General features: G+C 49.1%; 9 protein-coding genes across 9 annotated transcripts; 8 read left to right on the plus strand and 1 right to left on the minus strand.

Annotated features, from left to right (window-relative positions):
- Positions 1-120: 120 nt before the first annotated feature.
- B9G98_00938 (Mitochondrial 2-oxodicarboxylate carrier 2) lies at positions 121-1,087 on the plus strand (the record flags this gene model as incomplete). The annotated part of the gene is made up of 2 exons (XM_024807496.1): positions 121-133; positions 199-1,087. The coding sequence occupies 2 exons, from the start codon at positions 121-123 to the stop codon at positions 1,077-1,079; spliced, it is 894 nt and encodes a 297-aa protein (XP_024663264.1). The 3' UTR covers positions 1,080-1,087.
- A 12-nt stretch (positions 1,088-1,099) lies between these two features.
- Positions 1,100-2,107, minus strand: B9G98_00939 (Protein YIM1; the record flags this gene model as incomplete). Its single annotated transcript, XM_024807497.1, has 1 exon — positions 1,100-2,107. One exon carries the CDS (start codon positions 2,105-2,107, stop codon positions 1,100-1,102), a length of 1,008 nt encoding a protein of 335 aa, XP_024663265.1.
- A 1,372-nt stretch (positions 2,108-3,479) lies between these two features.
- Positions 3,480-6,986, plus strand: B9G98_00940 (hypothetical protein; the record flags this gene model as incomplete). Its single annotated transcript, XM_024807498.1, has 1 exon — positions 3,480-6,986. One exon carries the CDS (start codon positions 3,480-3,482, stop codon positions 6,984-6,986), a length of 3,507 nt encoding a protein of 1,168 aa, XP_024663266.1.
- A 190-nt stretch (positions 6,987-7,176) lies between these two features.
- On the plus strand, positions 7,177-8,214 carry B9G98_00941 (Protein AST1; the record flags this gene model as incomplete). The annotated part of the gene is made up of 1 exon (XM_024807499.1): positions 7,177-8,214. The coding sequence occupies one exon, from the start codon at positions 7,177-7,179 to the stop codon at positions 8,212-8,214; it is 1,038 nt and encodes a 345-aa protein (XP_024663267.1).
- Positions 8,215-9,087: 873 nt separating this feature from the next.
- Positions 9,088-10,623, plus strand: B9G98_00942 (hypothetical protein; the record flags this gene model as incomplete). The annotated part of the gene is made up of 1 exon (XM_024807500.1): positions 9,088-10,623. One exon carries the CDS (start codon positions 9,088-9,090, stop codon positions 10,621-10,623), a length of 1,536 nt encoding a protein of 511 aa, XP_024663268.1.
- Positions 10,624-10,677: 54 nt separating this feature from the next.
- B9G98_00943 (Early meiotic induction protein 1) lies at positions 10,678-11,124 on the plus strand (the record flags this gene model as incomplete). Its single annotated transcript, XM_024807501.1, has 1 exon — positions 10,678-11,124. One exon carries the CDS (start codon positions 10,678-10,680, stop codon positions 11,122-11,124), a length of 447 nt encoding a protein of 148 aa, XP_024663269.1.
- A 147-nt stretch (positions 11,125-11,271) lies between these two features.
- B9G98_00944 (Protein ras-2) lies at positions 11,272-12,144 on the plus strand (the record flags this gene model as incomplete). The annotated part of the gene is made up of 1 exon (XM_024807502.1): positions 11,272-12,144. One exon carries the CDS (start codon positions 11,272-11,274, stop codon positions 12,142-12,144), a length of 873 nt encoding a protein of 290 aa, XP_024663270.1.
- A 130-nt stretch (positions 12,145-12,274) lies between these two features.
- Positions 12,275-13,621, plus strand: B9G98_00945 (Hsk1-interacting molecule 1; the record flags this gene model as incomplete). Its single annotated transcript, XM_024807503.1, has 1 exon — positions 12,275-13,621. One exon carries the CDS (start codon positions 12,275-12,277, stop codon positions 13,619-13,621), a length of 1,347 nt encoding a protein of 448 aa, XP_024663271.1.
- A 174-nt stretch (positions 13,622-13,795) lies between these two features.
- B9G98_00946 (Multiple drug resistance-associated protein-like transporter 1) lies at positions 13,796-18,151 on the plus strand (the record flags this gene model as incomplete). The annotated part of the gene is made up of 1 exon (XM_024807504.1): positions 13,796-18,151. One exon carries the CDS (start codon positions 13,796-13,798, stop codon positions 18,149-18,151), a length of 4,356 nt encoding a protein of 1,451 aa, XP_024663272.1.
- Between the last annotated feature and the right edge of the window lie 89 nt (positions 18,152-18,240).

The raw sequence follows: 18,240 nt of genomic DNA on the forward strand, positions 1-18,240 counted from the left end.
CCCGTCCAGGCGATAACGGCCTCGCTAAACCGAACGTATCCCTTACCCTTGATATAGCGGGGTGAAATGGTCGGCTGACATTTTGGCAATCCAGGTTGACTCAGTGTTATAGTTGAAAAAATGAGCGACAAGCGTAAGTTTTGGGCATTTATGGGAGTGCGACAAGGCATTCGAACGTGGACATGAGAACTAACTAAGCTTTGCCCTTTTTCTACCAGTTCATCTCTGGTGCCGTCGCCGGTATCTCGGAAATCCTGACCATGTACCCTCTGGACGTGGTCAAGACCCGTATGCAGCTGCAGACAGCTGCTCCAGGCTCCCCTGGTGCCTACACTAGCATGGTGGACTGCTTTGCCAAGATCATCAAGCAGGAGGGCCCCTCCCGTCTCTACAAGGGCATCAGCGCCCCTATCCTTATGGAGGCACCTAAGCGTGCCGTGAAGTTCTCTGCCAACGATGAATGGGGCAAATTCTACCGCAACCTGTTTGGCGTTACCACCACAACCCAGCCTCTGGCTGTTCTTACCGGTGCTACTGCTGGTGCTACTGAGTCGTTCGTGGTCGTTCCCTTCGAGTTGGTTAAAATCCGTCTCCAAGACAAGGCCTCCACCTACACTGGCCCTGCCGATGTTGTGAAGAAGCTTGTGCAGTCTGAGGGCTTGCTTGCTTTGTACAATGGCCTTGAGGCCACCTTGTGGCGCCACGTTTCTTGGAACGCTGGCTACTTTGGCTGCATTTTCCAGGTCCGCCAGCTTCTGCCCACCGCTACTTCCAAGAGGCAGACTATCACCAACGATCTGATTGCCGGTAGTGTTGGTGGAACCGTTGGTACTTTGGTCAACACTCCCTTTGACGTCGTCAAGTCCCGTATTCAGAGCACCGTCAAGGTTCCTGGTGTCACACCCAAGTACAATTGGACCATCCCCAGTGTTGTCACTGTCTTCCGTGAGGAGGGCTTTGCTGCTCTTTACAAGGGATTCTTGCCTAAGGTGCTCCGTCTCGGCCCTGGCGGTGGTATTCTGCTTGTTGTTTACACTGGCTGCATGGACTTCTTCCGCGCTCGGGTTTACAAGAACTAAAACGACAATAAACTGTATACTTAAAATTCGATAACTAGCTTGCCGCGAGCACCTACATTTTTCAGGCGCTCAACAGCCTTCAAAGCCTCGTTGTAAGGCGTGACCGAATCCACAGGCACCTTGATGTCTGCTCCGGTGTCGAGGAACTTCAGAGTCTCGGTCCAATCTTCTCTACCAACAGCAACCATCGAGTACTTGATTCCCCACAGCCTTCCAAACATGGTACGGCCACTAATACGGGGGAGAGAGGTAAGCAGATGTAGCATGCCGTACGAATCACCGGGAGGAGCGGTTCCTGCACAAGACAAAAAGTTGTATTTCGACTTGGGCTTTTCCACAAGCTTGTTGGCAATCCAACCAACAGGTCCATCGCCCACAGTGTCGATAATCGAAGTGTATTTACCATCCTTCACAGACTCCAATAGACTAGCCCTAAGATCACCATTATAGTCAATTGTCCGATCCGCGCCGAACGACTTGACATATTCGGAACTCTTGGAAGAACAGGTCGCCACAACCTCGGCTACATTATACTTTTGCTTCAGAAGTTGAATAACGAACGTTCCAACGGACGTAGCACCTCCAAGAACCAGAACCCTGCTGTCGGGGCGTACCTCTGCGTATTTAGTTAGCCGCCAAGCAGTCCCGAGCGTTACTGGGGCCGCTGCAGCCTCAATTGGACTAAATTGCTGGGGAATCACGCCAATTGCATCTTTTTTCACATTGACGACACTGTACGATCCGACGAACCGCGATCCAGGGATGGTCGTTAAGCAACCGGAGACTCGGTCGCCCACACTGAAGTTCTGTACATCAGAGCCAATATGACGCACGACACCAGCATAATCAGAACCAAGTGGCACGCCAAACGGTAGCTTTGCGAATACCTTTACATCGACAGGATTTACAGCGATTGCATAAGATTCGACAACGACGCAGTCAGGCGATGGAGGAATTGGAATTGGTTTTTCGGCCAGGCTCAAATGGGCAGTTGCAGAACTGTGAATAATTTTGGAGTTGACACCCATTGTTGCGAAGGTTTATTGTCAGTGCACTTAAGTAGTAATACGCCACCCTTGTTTGACATATGCGGGTCATCACAGAGCCCTAAACGGCTAGAATATAATAATAACAGTAACTGGATAATGTAGACGATTGTGTGTAGTAACGGCTAGTGGTTTTCAAGCTATTTATCGGTGCTGCACCTGATATGCCCGTCGTAACGTTGCCACAGCCTTATTGGCTTGTCGATCTGTGCGGAGATCTAGTGGGTAGTCAGGTGAGTGATCAGAGTGAGTCCCGTAGTGGTGGTCCTAGTCGCCGTCCCGGCAGTATTCCCTCAAGGGCTTGGCAGATCACATTCGCCTGATCTATAGTCTAACACTGTTTCTTCGGTAACGGGCCCCTTAATAAAGTCTGGTAAGCGACTTGGTTCGGGCGATGCATTCTTCACCCATCGGCTAAAGTGGAGACCTGTCAAAGATAGCAATCACATCCACATGTGATAGATTTCGCCTGGCAGTTGGCCCGCACATGTTCCAAACCACCTCCGTTTTAGCGAGATAGTGCGCCAAGCCGCTATAATTTTAGGCAGTGTTTGAAACGAAAACTATTGGTGAAAATCTGCCTGGAGGTCTACTCAATTTGTACATAGAGCACTATGATATCGATCTATTTTCGTCACTTCTATTTTCCAATGTCTCTCAAACGGGGGCGTGAACTCGCGGGCTAGGGCTACTTTTATCGAAGAAAATGACCTTACCGCCTTACCCTCCAAGCAGGATGCTTATTTGGGCCAAGCTTGCAGCTAGCACAATGTGACCATGGCACGCACCAAATTATGCTAAGCGGAAGTTTGATTTCTACTGCTCCTCGCACCGAAACAGCAAGTGACTCCTATCCTTTGAGCAAAAAATCTGGCCAAAGACACCGTCCTGAACCGACCTACAGAGTGTTTTTCAGCTGCATGTGCCGACAGCACTGGTGCATGAACATCTTCATTCTTGGAACGCTGAGCGACCTAAGACAATTCCAGCTAAACCTGCGTATTCAGTGCATGTGGTGCAAGCTCTTCGAGCAGAGCCCCCATCCTTGGCGACAAAGACGATCTCTATCTCCGGGCGTAGGGCCTAAAAAGACAAGGTTACCCCTCTGTTCGTATTGTCCTTACATAATGAATCACACCCTTACCCAAAACCGCTCGCTGGCGCGCCTTACAAAGATAGCCCGTCGTCTAGAATACCCTGCGGTCATTTAACATTGCGCACATTACCCACGTCTCAATAAAATTTGAGTGTACACCTTTTGTGAAACGATACGTGGTATAAACAGTAAGTACTCAATGGTGGGGTTCCCTATGGATCACTGATCTATATTCACATTCAAGCGAATCACCACAGTATGCCCTCGACAGCAGAGCTAACTTTCCCAGTGTCCGGTTCTTTGGCAGACAAGATCCGCGCCGTGCACAATCTCCAACCCTCGGATGTGCCCGTTTCTGAAGACGATGCGTCTATTCCACCGACGAATGGAGCCACCGCTCCCCGCTCCGGCTCCCCGCAACACAACGGCAACGGTCATGTAAAGGAGGGCAACTCGCTCGCCGACTTGTTGGCAAAAGGCAAGCTGCCTTCTCTTCCTCGCAAGACAGCTGGTAATCGCTGGAACGATGAATCGCCTCGAGCATCCCCCGCGCCACTTGGGGTCAACGGCCCTGGTCTGGGGGAACCCACGTCGACCGCTCGCATCGAACTGCCGGCTATCGACAAACAACAGGCCGCCAAAGCAATCGCCGAGATAAAAAAGCTAGGTGTTTCTGTTGAAATGTCAAAAGGATCGACTAATGTCACCACTGTCCTCCTGAAGGGCCCGACCTCAGCGGTAGACCGAGCCCGTCAGATCGTCGAGCGCCAGCTTGCCCCACGGATCACCGTTCGATTCGGCATCCCAGCATCCACTAGGTCTGCTGTTATTGGCACCCGTGGCTCAAATTTGAAAAGTATCATTAGCACGACCGGTACTAAAATCAATATCGACAACACTCCTCGGCCTCGGGTTGGCTGGGCCCTACCATTGGTCGGCGTCGAAATTGTTGGCTCGGCCAAGGCAGCCGCTGAGGCAAAAAAGATGATCATCGATTCAATCAATAATAGCACCGTTCAGGATGTGCGTGAACTTCCAGAAAGCCTGCGCTTGTTCGCCCATAAGTTCACTGCTGACAAGGGATACCCCGGAGTCGCAGACTCGGATGGTAACGTTCTGCGCTTGTCAGCAAAGTTCTCTGAGTTGCAGGCAGCCCAAGAGGAAATTGATAACTATATTGCTGGTTGCGTGGCTACTTATGCCTCCAAAGAGCTCGAGCAGCTGGCCGGACCGTCCGTCCCTGCCGACGTTTTGTTTGATTCTCATAATGTTGTTATCGCTGATAATAGCATTTACGGGCCCGCAGACAAACTCGAGGCTGCTGCTGAGGCTCTTACAGCCTATCTGGCCGCTATCGAACAACTGCAGTTAGATATCTCAAAGGCCCACAGTCGAAATGCAGAGCATGCGGCACGTCTTGTGGAGTACCTCGAGCTCAGAGGCGCGATCGAGGAACTGCAAAACGCTTATAATGTTTCCATCAGCCGGCCCTCGAATGGATTAGTTTACAATATTTCTGGTCGCGATAAAGATTCGCTGCAAGATGTCAAGCGTAAGCTTGTTCAAATGGTGAATCAGCAGGTCCCTGCCTCGCTGGTGTGTTACGATGGAATTGAGTCTGAATTCGGTCAGACTCAAGCGAAAAGAAGCGCCGAGTCGTTGAGATCCCGCAAGCACCCAGCTGTGGCCTATGTTGGTTCGGATGGACGGGTCTACGTCGCTTATGACTTTGAGGCTTCCGAAGACGCAGATTTCGGCCCTACAAATGAAGAGATCATAGAGGCACTGGCCACAGCTGCCGAGCCGTTTGGTACTATCGCCTCTAGAGAAGCTAATATGGTAAAGAAACAGACACCAATGAGCAAATCCGACTACAAGCACATTCAGTCCCCATCGGGCGCGGCCAAAAAGCGACTTTCGTCTCTTGTAGAACAGGGCGGTATCCGGAAAGTTGGTGTTTCTCTTGCCCCCTCAGGTGACGCAGTGTTTGTAACTGGTGCGCCGGAGGATGTTGAAGTTTTGTTGAAGGAACTTCCTTCTATCGTTGAAGAGTCCAAGAATGAGTTTGAACTTCTGAACTTCACGAAGCAAATCGAATTCGACCCGAGCTTCATAAAAAATTTGGTGGGTCGTAATGGTGCCAAGATCTCCAAGATCCGTGAGACTTACAACTGTAAAATCGAGGCTTCTTCTGATGGAACTGTCATTGTGCGAGGCCGTGAGAATAACGTTCTTGACGCTGTCAAGTACATCAAGAGCTTGGAGAAAGAGCTCAAGGATTACAAGGTTGAGGAGCTCACTGTACCCCGGAAATATCACGCGATCCTGATTGGTTCAAAAGGGCGGTTTGTTCGTCGTATGCAGGATAAATACAACGTTCATGTCAAGTTCCCTGCTCGGTATGATACTCCCTTGAGTGGGAGTGACGACGGCAGCGTGTCTAACGAAAGCCAGTCAACAGATACGATTGTGCTTAGTGGTCCATCCAAAGGGGTTGCTGCGACCAAAAAAGAGTTCGAAGAGCTGCTGGCCTACGAAAAGAGTCACTCTTACGTCCAAGAGGTTGATATTCCTAGCGAGCATATCCCCCATATCATTGGTCGCCATGGAGCTTTCATTAGTGAGCTCTGCGCTAGCGGGGATCTCACAATTGATGTCAAGCGTACGGACGAAAAGTCACTACTTGTTATCCGAGGTGCGGAGAAGTCAGTAAAGGCTGCCATTGCGCAAATCAATGCGGAAATTGCCCGGCTCAAAGACACCGTGCACAAGACCGTTACGGTTGAACAGAAGTATCACCGTTACCTCACTGGACAAGGTAATTCAATCCGAAATCAAATTGTTGTGGATGCTGGTGGCGACCTGGATGCTGCAGCTCGCATTTTATACATTCCGAGCAGCTCGTCGGGGTCGAATCAAGTTCGAATTTCAGGCCCATCGAAGGTTGTTGAGGCTATTGAAGCGAAGATCAATGAAATCGTGGAAGACCGTAAAAACCGCAAGAAGTTTAAGGGAACTGTTAATGTACCAACAAACCAGCTTCGGTTTGTTATTGGTCCTGGTGGCTCTACCAAGCGATCCATTGAAAATGAGCTGGGCGTGGTCGTGGATATCCCTAATACCAAGGCACCGCAAACAACTATTTCAGTAAGTGGTAGAAGTGAGAAGGACATCGAGGCAGCCAAGCAGCAAATTCTAAGTCTTGTTGATCTCGGCCAGATTGAAATGCTCATTCCTGCCTACCTCGAGAATGACGTTTTCAACCGGGGTGCGTTGGCTCAGCAGCTCGAGTCCAAGTACGGTGTAAAGCTCTCAACCCCCAAACGTCCAGGAAATCCCCGGGCTGCTCCCAAGCCTCCCTCGGAGGAAGTTCAGAACGCTCGTGCCACCGAACCAGGCACGGTGTACTTCAAAGCAACACCGTTCGAGAACGAGCCTTCGGATAAAACAGTCAAGTGGGTTCTCCTAGGTAAAGATGAGGAAGCATGTGAGGAGGCCAAAAAGGAGGTCCAGAAGCTGGTCGACACTCACACCAAGCACGATACCACCGGTTACCTGTGGTTACCGAGCTCTTCGTCTTATTCCAAGATCATTGGCCCTGGTGGTTCTTTGATCAACGATGTCCGCAGTAAGTCGGGCTGCCAGATTGTCGTGCCCAAGCAGGGCCGCTCGGCCAGCGAGCCTGTGTCGATCCGAGGTAGTAAGGAAGATGTTGAGCGTGCCCGGCAACTACTCCTCAGCCTGGCCGAACTGGATCTAGACTAATTTCGAGATAAAGCGCTTAAAAACCCCACAGCCCAAAAAATATAAAATCTCCGTAGATGTCATTGAATCCTTATGTATTTGTTGTCGGAATTCGACGCAAAAATCCGCAACTCCAGCTCCTCCCCCTACCCTTGCAGCATGATCCGAATATAATGTCAAGGGTTCGCCACCAGCCACTCAAAAAACAAACATGAACATTGTTAGCCGAACCATCGGGTTTGAGTCTTCGTCTAGCCCTGTTCTCTTGGGTGAAAAGGATATATCTTTGCCTTTGGCTGACGACTATGTAGTGGTTGAGTTAGACGCCATGTCGTTGAATCCCGTCGATATGAAAATAAAGAGTATGCGCCTGTTTAGTGGGAACTACGCGGCAGGCCGTGATTTCACAGGAACCATCACACACGTTGCCGCCAATCTTCAAGAAAAATACAATGTTGGTGATAAAGTTTCGGGCTGTTTACACAGTATGTTCCCCAAAGGATTTGTCGGCTCGTATACTTTAGTTAACGTCCAAGCAGACTCTCTGGTGCCTGTTCCCTCTCAATTCAGCTCTATTGAGGCTGCTGCTTTCCCTCTTGTTTTCTTGACCGCCTGGGAAATGCTCGAAGACGCCTTTATTGATCCCAAAAAACCTGTTCTCGTTTTAGGCGGCGCAACCGCCGTAGGAACCATGACCATCCAATTGCTCAAGCTCAAGTACAATGCCGAGCATGTTGTAGCTACTTGCTCTCCTCGAAGTAGCGACTATGTCAAGTCTTTTGGTGCAGATGAGACGATCGACTACACTTCCGATCTGCAGGGCAAGCTTCGCCACTATGCTAGCAGTCAGGGCAAGTTCTGCTCAATCCTTGATGCAGTAGGCGGGCGCGAGGTTGCTTGTATAGCTGGTCATATCCTTCATGGTTCTGACGGCAAGTTCAATTTCCTTTCTGTTGCCGGTGACGGCTCCAAGTCCGAGAAGTATGCTTTAAACTTAGGTACCGTCACAGGCGGATTTACCATGCTTGGCAGATCGATGCTTGGCCGCTTTTGGGGCGTCAGGTATAAGCTGGTTCGTGCAAATAACAGTTGGATGGACGAGGGTTCTAAGTTTTTGCGTGACACCACCATCAAAGTGCCCATTGATTCTGTCTATCCTTACGAAGACGCTCTCAAGGCGTGGGATAAGGTCGAATCCATGAGAGCCAGAGGAAAAGTTGTTGTCGAATTCAAAGCGGTAGATGAGTGATGTATCTCGAGTAGTATACGTATGTTCTTGTTCTAGTGAGTTCGAAGCTCTGGTGCTCAAATATGACGCAGTCGAATTAGGGTGGGCGGTCGCGCAGCGCGAGAAACAAGTCATTCGACAGGTAGATCTAGCTAGGGTGATTGACACACCTTTAAACAGTTGGCCTGAGCTCCAGTCGGAGTCACAAACCACATTTCTAATGGCCAGGGGTGTCTCAACGTCATAGATGGGGCTACCTAGTAACGGGCCGAACCAGAGTGCAATCCCAAGTAACGAATACTGGCATTTCACGTGAAAGCGTGACACTCTTGCTTGTGTAGATCTTTCTGCTAGTACCCGACAAGTTACAACATGAGCAAGGCTCATAAACGGCAGACAATGTGGTTTGCCAAGGGTCAAAAAGCATTTTTGGAATTAAACTATCCTGAACTTTCAATTGCTCCGTGATTTAACGATTATGGTCAAGTATACAACCTGTTAAATATACCTCTACATCTAGCCAAGCAATTTGCACGTGCGATAAGAAGATATGCAGGTGGTATTGGTCACATGCCCATATTAATGCAATGCTGTTGCAGGAGCTGTGATAGGGACATGAAGGCAAATTAGCTCGCTTTGGCACTTGAGCACCTGAAAACCTCCAGAAATTTCACTGACGTGAGTATATATTTTTTCCAAACATACTCATGATGTGCGTTCAATTTTCCACTGCTTTAAATCCCATTCAAGGCTTTTTCGGACCAGATCGTAGCTGCAGGTGCTGGCCACTGTGCGTGAAGCCGTTCAAACTGGTGCCAAGCGAAACAAGATACGAGGATAGTAAAATACTATAAGTACCTAGTCGTGCAGGAATTTAATCTATACAGAAGATACATGGTTATTGAAAAGGCCGTTGTTCAAGGGGACACGGTGGTTGACAGCCAGAAATGCGAATTTATCAGAGTTACCGCAGCAGAGGCCCCCAGCCCTTCGTCACGATCATTAGCCGAGGGCACTATACTATATAGCGATGATCTCGTTATGCTTGTTCCAGGCCATCCGGATTACCCTCTGACATGGTCGACTCGTAAAAAGGTCTGCCACACCATGGGATTTGGTATTGCTGCTTTTGGTGCACTTTTTAGTGGGGCGGTTTTGACCCCTTCCATTCCAGCCATGATGGACGAGTTCAAAGTTCCGCATATCGTTGCAGTCTTAGCCATGTCAATTTACTTCATCGGCAGCTGCTTAGGACCAATGATCTTTGCACCGGTTAGTGAGGTTTATGGGAGAAAAAAGGGCGTATTTGTTCCTTATCTTTTATCGGCCATGCTGATGTGTGTGGTTGCAAATTTGAACAATATGCCCGCAGTGGTTGTTTTCCGGTTCTTATCGGGAATTTTTGCTGCTGCACCTATTGTTTCATCAGGAGGAGCTTTAGCAGATATTTGGCCCGCACACCAACGCGCGCCGGCAATGGCATTATACTCTATGTGCATCATTTTTGGCAGTTCGGGTTCTCCCATCTTCGGAGCGCTGCTGGCAAATACGGGCTCTTATGGATGGCGCTGGGCGTCATGGCTGTCTGGACTTTTGGGTATAACAATCTCCATGTTCAACTTGATCTTCCTTAGCGAAACGTATCTTCCCACGATCACATGTGGACATGCTCGGCACTATCGTTTGCTAACGAGAAAGTGGTCATTACACTCTAGCCACGACGAGCTGAGGCTCGACCTGAAAGAATTAATTGAGGTGCACCTTGCTCGTCCTTTCAAATTATTCTTGACGCCAGTCGTCTTGCTGATTTCACTTTATGCAAGCTTCGTATATGGTGCCTTATTTATTGTCATCTCGTCTGTTGGTGGATTGTTTCATCGAACGTATGACATGTCGACCAAAGTGTCGTATTTGCCTCTAATCGCAAACTTGGTAGGCTTCTCTGCGGGATGCCTGTTAAACGTGCTGAGCGCGAGACGGTATGTTCGACTCCAAGAAAAGCTTGGACGACCGCCTGAGCCGGAGGAACGTCTGATCACAATGATGTACGTGGGGTGGGTAATGCCAGCCGGAACTTTCCTTTTTGCCTGGACCATGAATCGCAACATTCATTGGATGGTGCCAGCCATAGGCGTTTTCTTCAATGGCCTAGGGCTGGCATGCATTTTCCAAGGATGCCTTGTATACACTGTTGATGCCTTCACCAAGTATGCAGCTAGCAGCATTGCAGCGAACGCTTTTTTGCGAAACGTTTTCGCTGGCGTTTTCCCTCTGTTTGCCCGGATCATGTTTGATAAACTCGGCGCAGGATGGGGAGGCTCGATCATTGGCTGCATAGGTGTAGTTATGCTACCTATTCCGTGGATTTTCTTCCACTACGGAGCACGTTTACGGAGGATTACACCCTTCAAAGATAGTATGGGTTTATAGAACATACATATAAAGTAAAGCTACCCCCCAGCTTCGGACGACTGTGATTTCGTAATGGCCAAAGACGATCTTGACGATATTCTGAAAGAAGTTTCAGCGGCGATTGGCGACGTGAACGCGCCTGTTCTCGATCCCAAAAAAGAAAATCTGGACAAAGCACCGGTCGATGGAACAGCGTTCCCCACCGAAATGCGATGTTCGCAAGTCTTTGACCAGCTGCTCAAGTGCTACTCGATCGGTGGGCAAATTAGACACTACTACCGCCACGGGGAGCTGAGCTATTGCATGGATAAACGAAGCAAACTCATGTTCTGTCTGAAGACCAAGTTGAATACTGAAGAGGTACGGAAAGAAAAAATCTCAAAGTGGTACAAAGAAAAACTGGCCGAGCAGATGGCCCAGCGCCGAACTAGCGAACAGGTGTGGGCTTCCCGCGAAGAGCCTCTAAGGCGCCCGTTCCGTGAAGACGCTGAAAATTACCTCGACGAGGGATCGAACTGATAAATAGAGTATTTATTGTACATACGAAATATCCAAACCCAGCATGATAATTCCTTCCAGCCGTATCCCGCCCTTACCCCAAAGTGGGCTCGATGATGAACGAACGTAGTAAGCCCCGCTGGGATAGACAGCTTTTATCTTCTTATGATGTCTGCTGGTCGGGCCCAACCAGGCAGCCTGTACAAGCTTGCAATTCTGGGCGACGGTGGTGTCGGCAAAACGGCACTCAGCATTCAGCTCTGTTTGAATCAATTTGTTGAGACCTACGACCCTACTATTGAGGACTCTTACCGCAAACGTATCGTGCTCGACGGGCAGCCCACCACCCTCGAGGTTCTGGATACGGCTGGTCAGGAGGAATACACAGCACTGCGGGACCAGTGGATTCGCGATGGCGAGGGATTTCTGCTGGTTTATTCTATCACGGAGCGCAATGCCTTTTCGCGCATCAAGCACTACTATAATCAAATCTTACGAGTCAAAGATGGCGAGCCTTTCGGCGCTGTGCTGGTCGGCAATAAGTGCGACCGCACAGAGGACCGGGCTGTGTCCGTCCCTGAGGGTGAGCGTCTGGCCAAAGAACTGAACATTCCATTCTACGAGACAAGTGCCAAGCTCAACATCAATGCCGAGAAGGCGTTTCTTACTGCGGCTCGCTTGACGCGCGACACTCGCAATGCCGAGTTTGAGGGTTCCCAGCACTATGATGAGCACCACGACGCTAATGAGCAGCTTGCAGGAGCTGCAATTGTCCCAGATTCCGCACCTGCTGCCCCCGCGGGCACCGAGGGTGCTGTGGCGGCGGATTCGACTGTTTCAGCTGCTTCAGCTGCCGTCTCCGGTATCGCAGCAGGTGCTCCTGCTCCCGCTGCTGCCACAAGTGCTCCGCCTGCCGCTGCGATCCCTCAAAAAGATCCCCAGACCAAAGCTCAGCCCAATAGTGCCTCTGCGTCCTCAGAACGCCCCGATTCAGGATCGCGTAGAAAGAAGCGCAAGTCTAAGAAGTGCACAGTTATGTAGTCAGGTAATATTAAGTTTTCTTCTCCTAACTTGTTTCCTTCTATTATTTTTCTACCATTCCTCACCCCCAGCTGGTCGACAACCCTATTTTTTTTTCCTCCCAGACCAACGTCTGTCATCCTTCTCCTATATGCCTCGGGTGCCGTTACAGCCTGTGACTGAGGCGGAAACTAATTCGCGTCGAGGCGGGGGAAAGGCAGAGGAAGAGAATGGACAGGTTGAAACGGATGCGATGCGAAAATGGCGACGCGATTGGCGCCGGATTATGGCGATCTCCGTATTCTATTTTGACGTGGGGATCGAAGCATCGAGCGTGGACAAGATCAAGGGCCACTTGCAGCTTTTGGGCGCGAGATTCCAGGCGTTTTTTGACAACTCGGTAACACACGTTATTTCGAACCGCACGCCCGGCAAGGAACACGCTAGGGGAGACATTCTTGTCAAGGCCTCTCAGTTGCGGATGAAAGTGTGGTCAGTGGACAAACTGGTCAAGTTTCTTACGGCTTTGTTGGGCCACAGTCCATCTCGGGAGCTCGATTCCGCACAATGCGCAAAGCTTTCCCAGCTTCTTCGCCAGGAGAAGCTGGTTGGGCCCAGCGATCGCGACCCGACCGCGCGACGCGACGACTATTACTACTTCAAAGGTCCCTACATTTTAGTCTGGGATCCCTCACACTACAATCGGCCCCTTTTGCACAAGGAATGGGATCGGGCTGCTACCCCTTACGAGGGCGATTGGCCGCAATTTCGAGCAACTCCCATTGGAATGTGTCCGTTCGTGGTCGAACCTGGAGTTGGCCATAAAAAGCGTTCGCACCGTAACACAACTGATACATCGCATAAACGAAGAGCACTGGAATTACGGGCTGAAAAGGCCGCAGTGACAATAGTTAAATCCCAGCAACCGCCGCAACCAGAACCGCTCATGCACAAAGCTGCTGATGAAAAGTCACAGACTCCCCCCGATACCGAAACACCAACCCCCCAAATTGCAAAGGATGAAAACGAGCCGCCGGTCGGCGTTCCTGCCCAACCAGAGACATCTATCCAAAGACCCCCTGCGGCGTTCAGAAAATACTGCGAGATCACTGCATCCGGTATGCAGCGGTACTCTGCTACATCAGCGGTAAAGTCAACCGTATTGGGTGAAACGGGCAATGGGCTGGGTGCTACACACGCATTGGCCTCTCGCGAAGTTAACAATCTACAGCGTAAGGTTCTCCAGCCTATTCCGATACCGCAATTGGTTGCCCCTACCAAGGCACCGGCAACTATGCCTCCAAGTACTTCGTCAAGCAGAGTGAAGATCTCAAAAAAGCCTGGCTTCTGTGAGAATTGCTACGAGCGGTTTGAGAATTTCGACGATCACGTACTTACCAAAAAGCACAAGAAGTATGCAGCCAATGCGCAAAACTTTGCTGCTCTCGACGCCATTATTGACTCATTGGCCCGTCAACCCAAACTCCCTTCGCCATAGTTCTAGCCATTTTTTTATTCTCCTTATCAAAATAGCCAATTGCCTCAAATACTGACACTTCAACCCGCGAATATCGCGCACGGCAAATGTCACGTGACCGATGACTCGCGGATTGCAGATATCTTTACTCCCTGCATCTTATCAAGTGTCATTTATCACACGGCAACATCATCGATGCGGGACGCAATTTGGGCACAGAGGATTCAGGAAGTAGCTCCTCTGCGTCTGAACCTGCCAGATTGGGCTCTGCCAGTGAAATGTGTTGGCTCGGCACTTCCAGTTTTCGACCCCAATACTGAATTTCTGTCCTCATGTCTGTTAACCCTCTGTGAAATTGTGGTTTCCCTACTATCTGTCCTGCCTATTCTCGCAGAATTATACAAATTGGCTGGTCAGGAGCGCGGCAAGTTCACCATCAAGGGTAAACTGGCGTTCTTGTGTGCACTTATCGCCCCTGTGGTAAGACTCTCAATCATGTACCAGGACCAATCTAGCTCCACGGGCGCCGACTACTTTATTGTGGCAGTCGGATTTGTGGCGGCTCTACTCCATCATGTCCAAGAAGGTCGGGTTTTGGTTTGTTCGTCTGAGCTGCTCCTCTATTGGCTCTGTATCGGGCTTACTTCAATCGGTCGTGCTGTCGACGCTTTTCTAAGCCAGGCTCCGTCATGGCAGCTTACTGCTGCAGTGGCTGTGCTCAGTGTTTTTGCGTTCATTCTTGAGTATTCGAACGACCGTGTCCATGGTGTAGTCGGCTATGACACTGTGAGCATCTTTGATAAGGTTTCGCTAAATTTCATGAGCCCTCTTTTGAAAGCCGGTGCTGAAAGACAACTTACCCAGTCAGATTTTCCTGAACCAAGCAAAGGTCTTACTTCTTACAATTCTTACCACAAGCTGAACGAAATTTTCGAGACGTACAGTCCCGATTCCAAGTACCGTGTTATTTTGAGTGTTCTGTGGTTGCTCAAATCCCAGATTCTCAGCATCGTTGTTATCGATTCAATAGCTGAAGCCCTCACTTATTTCCGTCCCTTGGCACTGGCTTGGTTTCTGAAAGCACTTCGTGATTTCTACAACGGTGAAGTACCTATTTTTCATGCAGCTTACTTTGGGGTTTTGGTAGGAGTCCTACCTATCCTCACAACTGCTCTACAGAATATTATCCAACTGGTTAATGCTTATACCTACGTGGTTTCGCGTTCCTCTTTGACTGGGTTGATTTACCGCAAGGCACTTCGTCTCTCCCCAAAGGGACGAGAAGTATTTGATTCTGCCAAGATTATGAACTTGATCAATGTCGATTCAGATCAAATCGAAACTGGGCTGAACTTTTTACCGAATTTTGTTAGTGCCCCTGTCGCTCTCATTATTTCAACCTGGCAGTTGTATTTCTTTATCGGAAAAAGCATGTTTGCCGCTATTCCTCTTTACGCTCTTTTTGTTCCTTACTCCAGCTACATGTCAAAGTTCTTCTTCACTCTTTACCCTGAAATCATGAAGGTCAAAGATCTGCGAACCAAGGCTACTTCCAATGCGCTGCGCAATATTAAATCGGTAAAGCTCTATGCTTGGGAGGAACCTCTAGCGACTCGTATTGATAATATTCGTGAACGTGAGATCCAAATTGTCCGGCGTACTCAAACTATCGGTTCCATGCTTGGCGGTGTTTGGTCCACCATGAGTGATTTCGTTGCTGCTGCCGTCTTTATTGCATTCTTGTACTTCAAACAAGGTCAACTTTCGCCTGAGGTTGTTTTCCCAGTCTTGGCTTTGCTCATTAATTTGACTGCTCCCTTCGCTTTGATTCCCATGTCTATCACTTCTCTGGGTCAAGCTTTCGCGAGTCAGAAGCGTGTGAACGAGCTCATGCAAGAGGAGGATCAAAAGTCTCTCAATATTCTTCGCTTACCTGCTGATGATGGGTACGATAGCGATACCATCAAATTTGATAACGCCCAAGTATCCTGGAATGGTGACTCTGATGAAGACAAGATTGCTCTCAAGGACCTCCGCTGGACAGCTTCCAATGGTGAGCTAGTTTGCATCACCGGTCGTGTCGGCAGCGGTAAGACTGCAATGCTCAAGGCTTTGTGTGGTGAATTGAAGATTGTCAATGGCTCAGTTGTGGTTCGTGGTTCCATTGCTTATTGTCCTCAGGAAGCATGGCTTCAAAACAAGACAGTAAAGGAAAACGTTTTGTTTGGTTTGAAGTATGATGAGGATTTCTACCTTCGCACCATTAGAGCTTGCGATCTCGAGAAAGATGTTGAGTCGTTGCCCAATGGCCATGACACTGGTGTAGGTGAGCGTGGTATTTCACTTTCGGGTGGTCAGAAGGCCCGCGTGGCATTGGCGAGAGCAGTTTATTCCCGTGCGGATATTTATGTGCTTGATGATGTGCTTTCTGCTGTCGATGAGCACGTATCGGCACATTTGATCGATAATCTTCTCGGACGGAATGGTATTATTGCATCGAAAACAATTATCTTGGCCACCAACAATGTCAAAGTGCTGTCGCATGCGTCCAAGATCATTGCTCTTCGGGACAAGAGCATTGTGGAGCAAGGTACTCTTGGAGAAGTGCGTGACAATAAGGAAAAGTCTGAAATCTATCGTTTGATCAAGGAGTTTGGCACTGGTGGAAATATAGACAACGTGACTTTGCATGATCGTAAGAAGCACATCTCGTCCAAGGAGGCTTCAGACGAGAAACCACCAGAGCTCGATTATTCTAAGCCATCCCTCCTCAAAGATCAAGAAGAAGAGGAGCAAGACAATGGTTCCGTTTCGTGGAAACTGTTCCGTCGCTATTTCCAAGCAGGTGGATATTGGACTTTGGCAGGTTCTGTGGTTATTACTATCTGTTCGGTATTGGTTATGAACATGTTGACCATTTGGCTGGGACTATTGTCAAACCAGGGCTTTTCCAATCTGTTTGATGCTAGGTTCTACGTGATTGTGTATCTTGTTATCGCATTCGTTTCGGCTTTCCTCATTTTTTTCAGCAGCTTCTGGACCATGTCTATCTTGGCTCTTCGCGCTGCCACGGTCATCCACAACGAGATGGTTCGCACAACACTGCACGCTAAAATGACCATTTTTGATACCACGCCTCTCGGTCGTATGTTGAATCGTTTCACGGGTGATATTCAGAACCTGGACAGTAAGCTACCGTATGCGGTTTACTATATGTTCCGATCACTTTTGAACTCGATTCAAGCGGCGATAATTGTTCTATTTGGTGCTCCTCTTGTCATTATCGTTGTCTTGCCCATGACTTTACTCTCCAACATGTACCGCAAAATGTACGTTCCCGCTTCTCGTCAAATCTCTAGAATGAGTTCTGCGGCCAATAGTCCCATTCTTGCTCATATTGAAGAGAGTATTAAGGGTGCAGCAATCATTCGATCCTACGGATTCACGGAGCAGTTTATCAACAATTTCGAGTATCGCACTGATTACTGGATTGAGACGACCTTCTTAAAGATGAATTCTCGCCGCTGGTTGACTTGGCGTATCCAGGCGATGACGGCAATCTTGGGGTTGTGCGCATCGTTGACAATGGTCGTTCTAGTCTATAAAGGCCTGCTTTCCGTTGGATTCGTTGGTGTCGTTATGCACAACACAAGTCGGCTGGGTGTCATGGTCCAGCAAACCATTTTCTTCTTTGCCGAACTCGAGATTTGTGGTGTATCCCTTGAACGTGCCATTGAATACATCGATGCCCCCCAAGAGGCTGCCGCTCACATTCCGGAAACATTGCCTGCCGGGTCCTGGCCTAGTGCTGGCATTGTCAAGTTTGAAAACTTCAGCACGCGGTATAAGCCTGACGGCGAGGATGTGCTCAAAAAATTGACGTTCTCTATCCAGTCGAAGGAAAAGATCGGCATCGTTGGTCGAACTGGTTCTGGTAAGAGTACACTTACCTTGTCACTTTTCAGGTTGCTTGAGGCAACTCAGGGCCATATTGAGATTGATGCCATTGACACTTCCGGTTTGGGCCTAACCGATCTTCGTTCCAAGCTCTCGATTATCCCGCAAGATGCTCAGATTTTCGAAGGAACTCTTCGTGAGAATCTTGATCCACTGGAGAGTGTTGACGACACACGGTTGTGGCAAGTTCTTGAGCTCTGTCATTTGAAAGAGCACTTTACCAAGATCGAGACAGGTTTAGATACGCCGCTTGTCGACGGTGGAGAAAACATCAGCCGTGGCCAAGCCCAACTTATCTGTTTGGGTCGGGCTCTTGTGCATGACTCTAAAGTACTGGTACTGGACGAGGCAACTGCGTCGGTTGATGTCGAAACCGATCGCATCTTGCAACAGACGATTAGATCACAGTTCAGGGATTGCACAATCATCACGATCGCCCACCGGCTTAACACCATCATGGACTCTGACAAGATCATGGTTCTCGATGGTGGTGTCTTGCAGGAGTTCGACACTCCTGAAAACTTACTTAAATCCAAGGGATTTTTCTGGTCATTGCACGAGGCCATGATGAAAGACCCCGACCATTCTATTTAGTTATTTTAGACATCAAATCTATTTTCTCCCTAGAGCCCATGTCACGTGATATCGTAAGCTCATGAAAAGTTTCAAAAAAACCTCCGGAA

Source organism: Wickerhamiella sorbophila (assembly GCF_002251995.1).
Source record: "Wickerhamiella sorbophila strain DS02 chromosome Unknown contig1, whole genome shotgun sequence".
In the NCBI taxonomy this organism is placed as follows: domain Eukaryota; kingdom Fungi; phylum Ascomycota; class Dipodascomycetes; order Dipodascales; family Trichomonascaceae; genus Wickerhamiella; species Wickerhamiella sorbophila.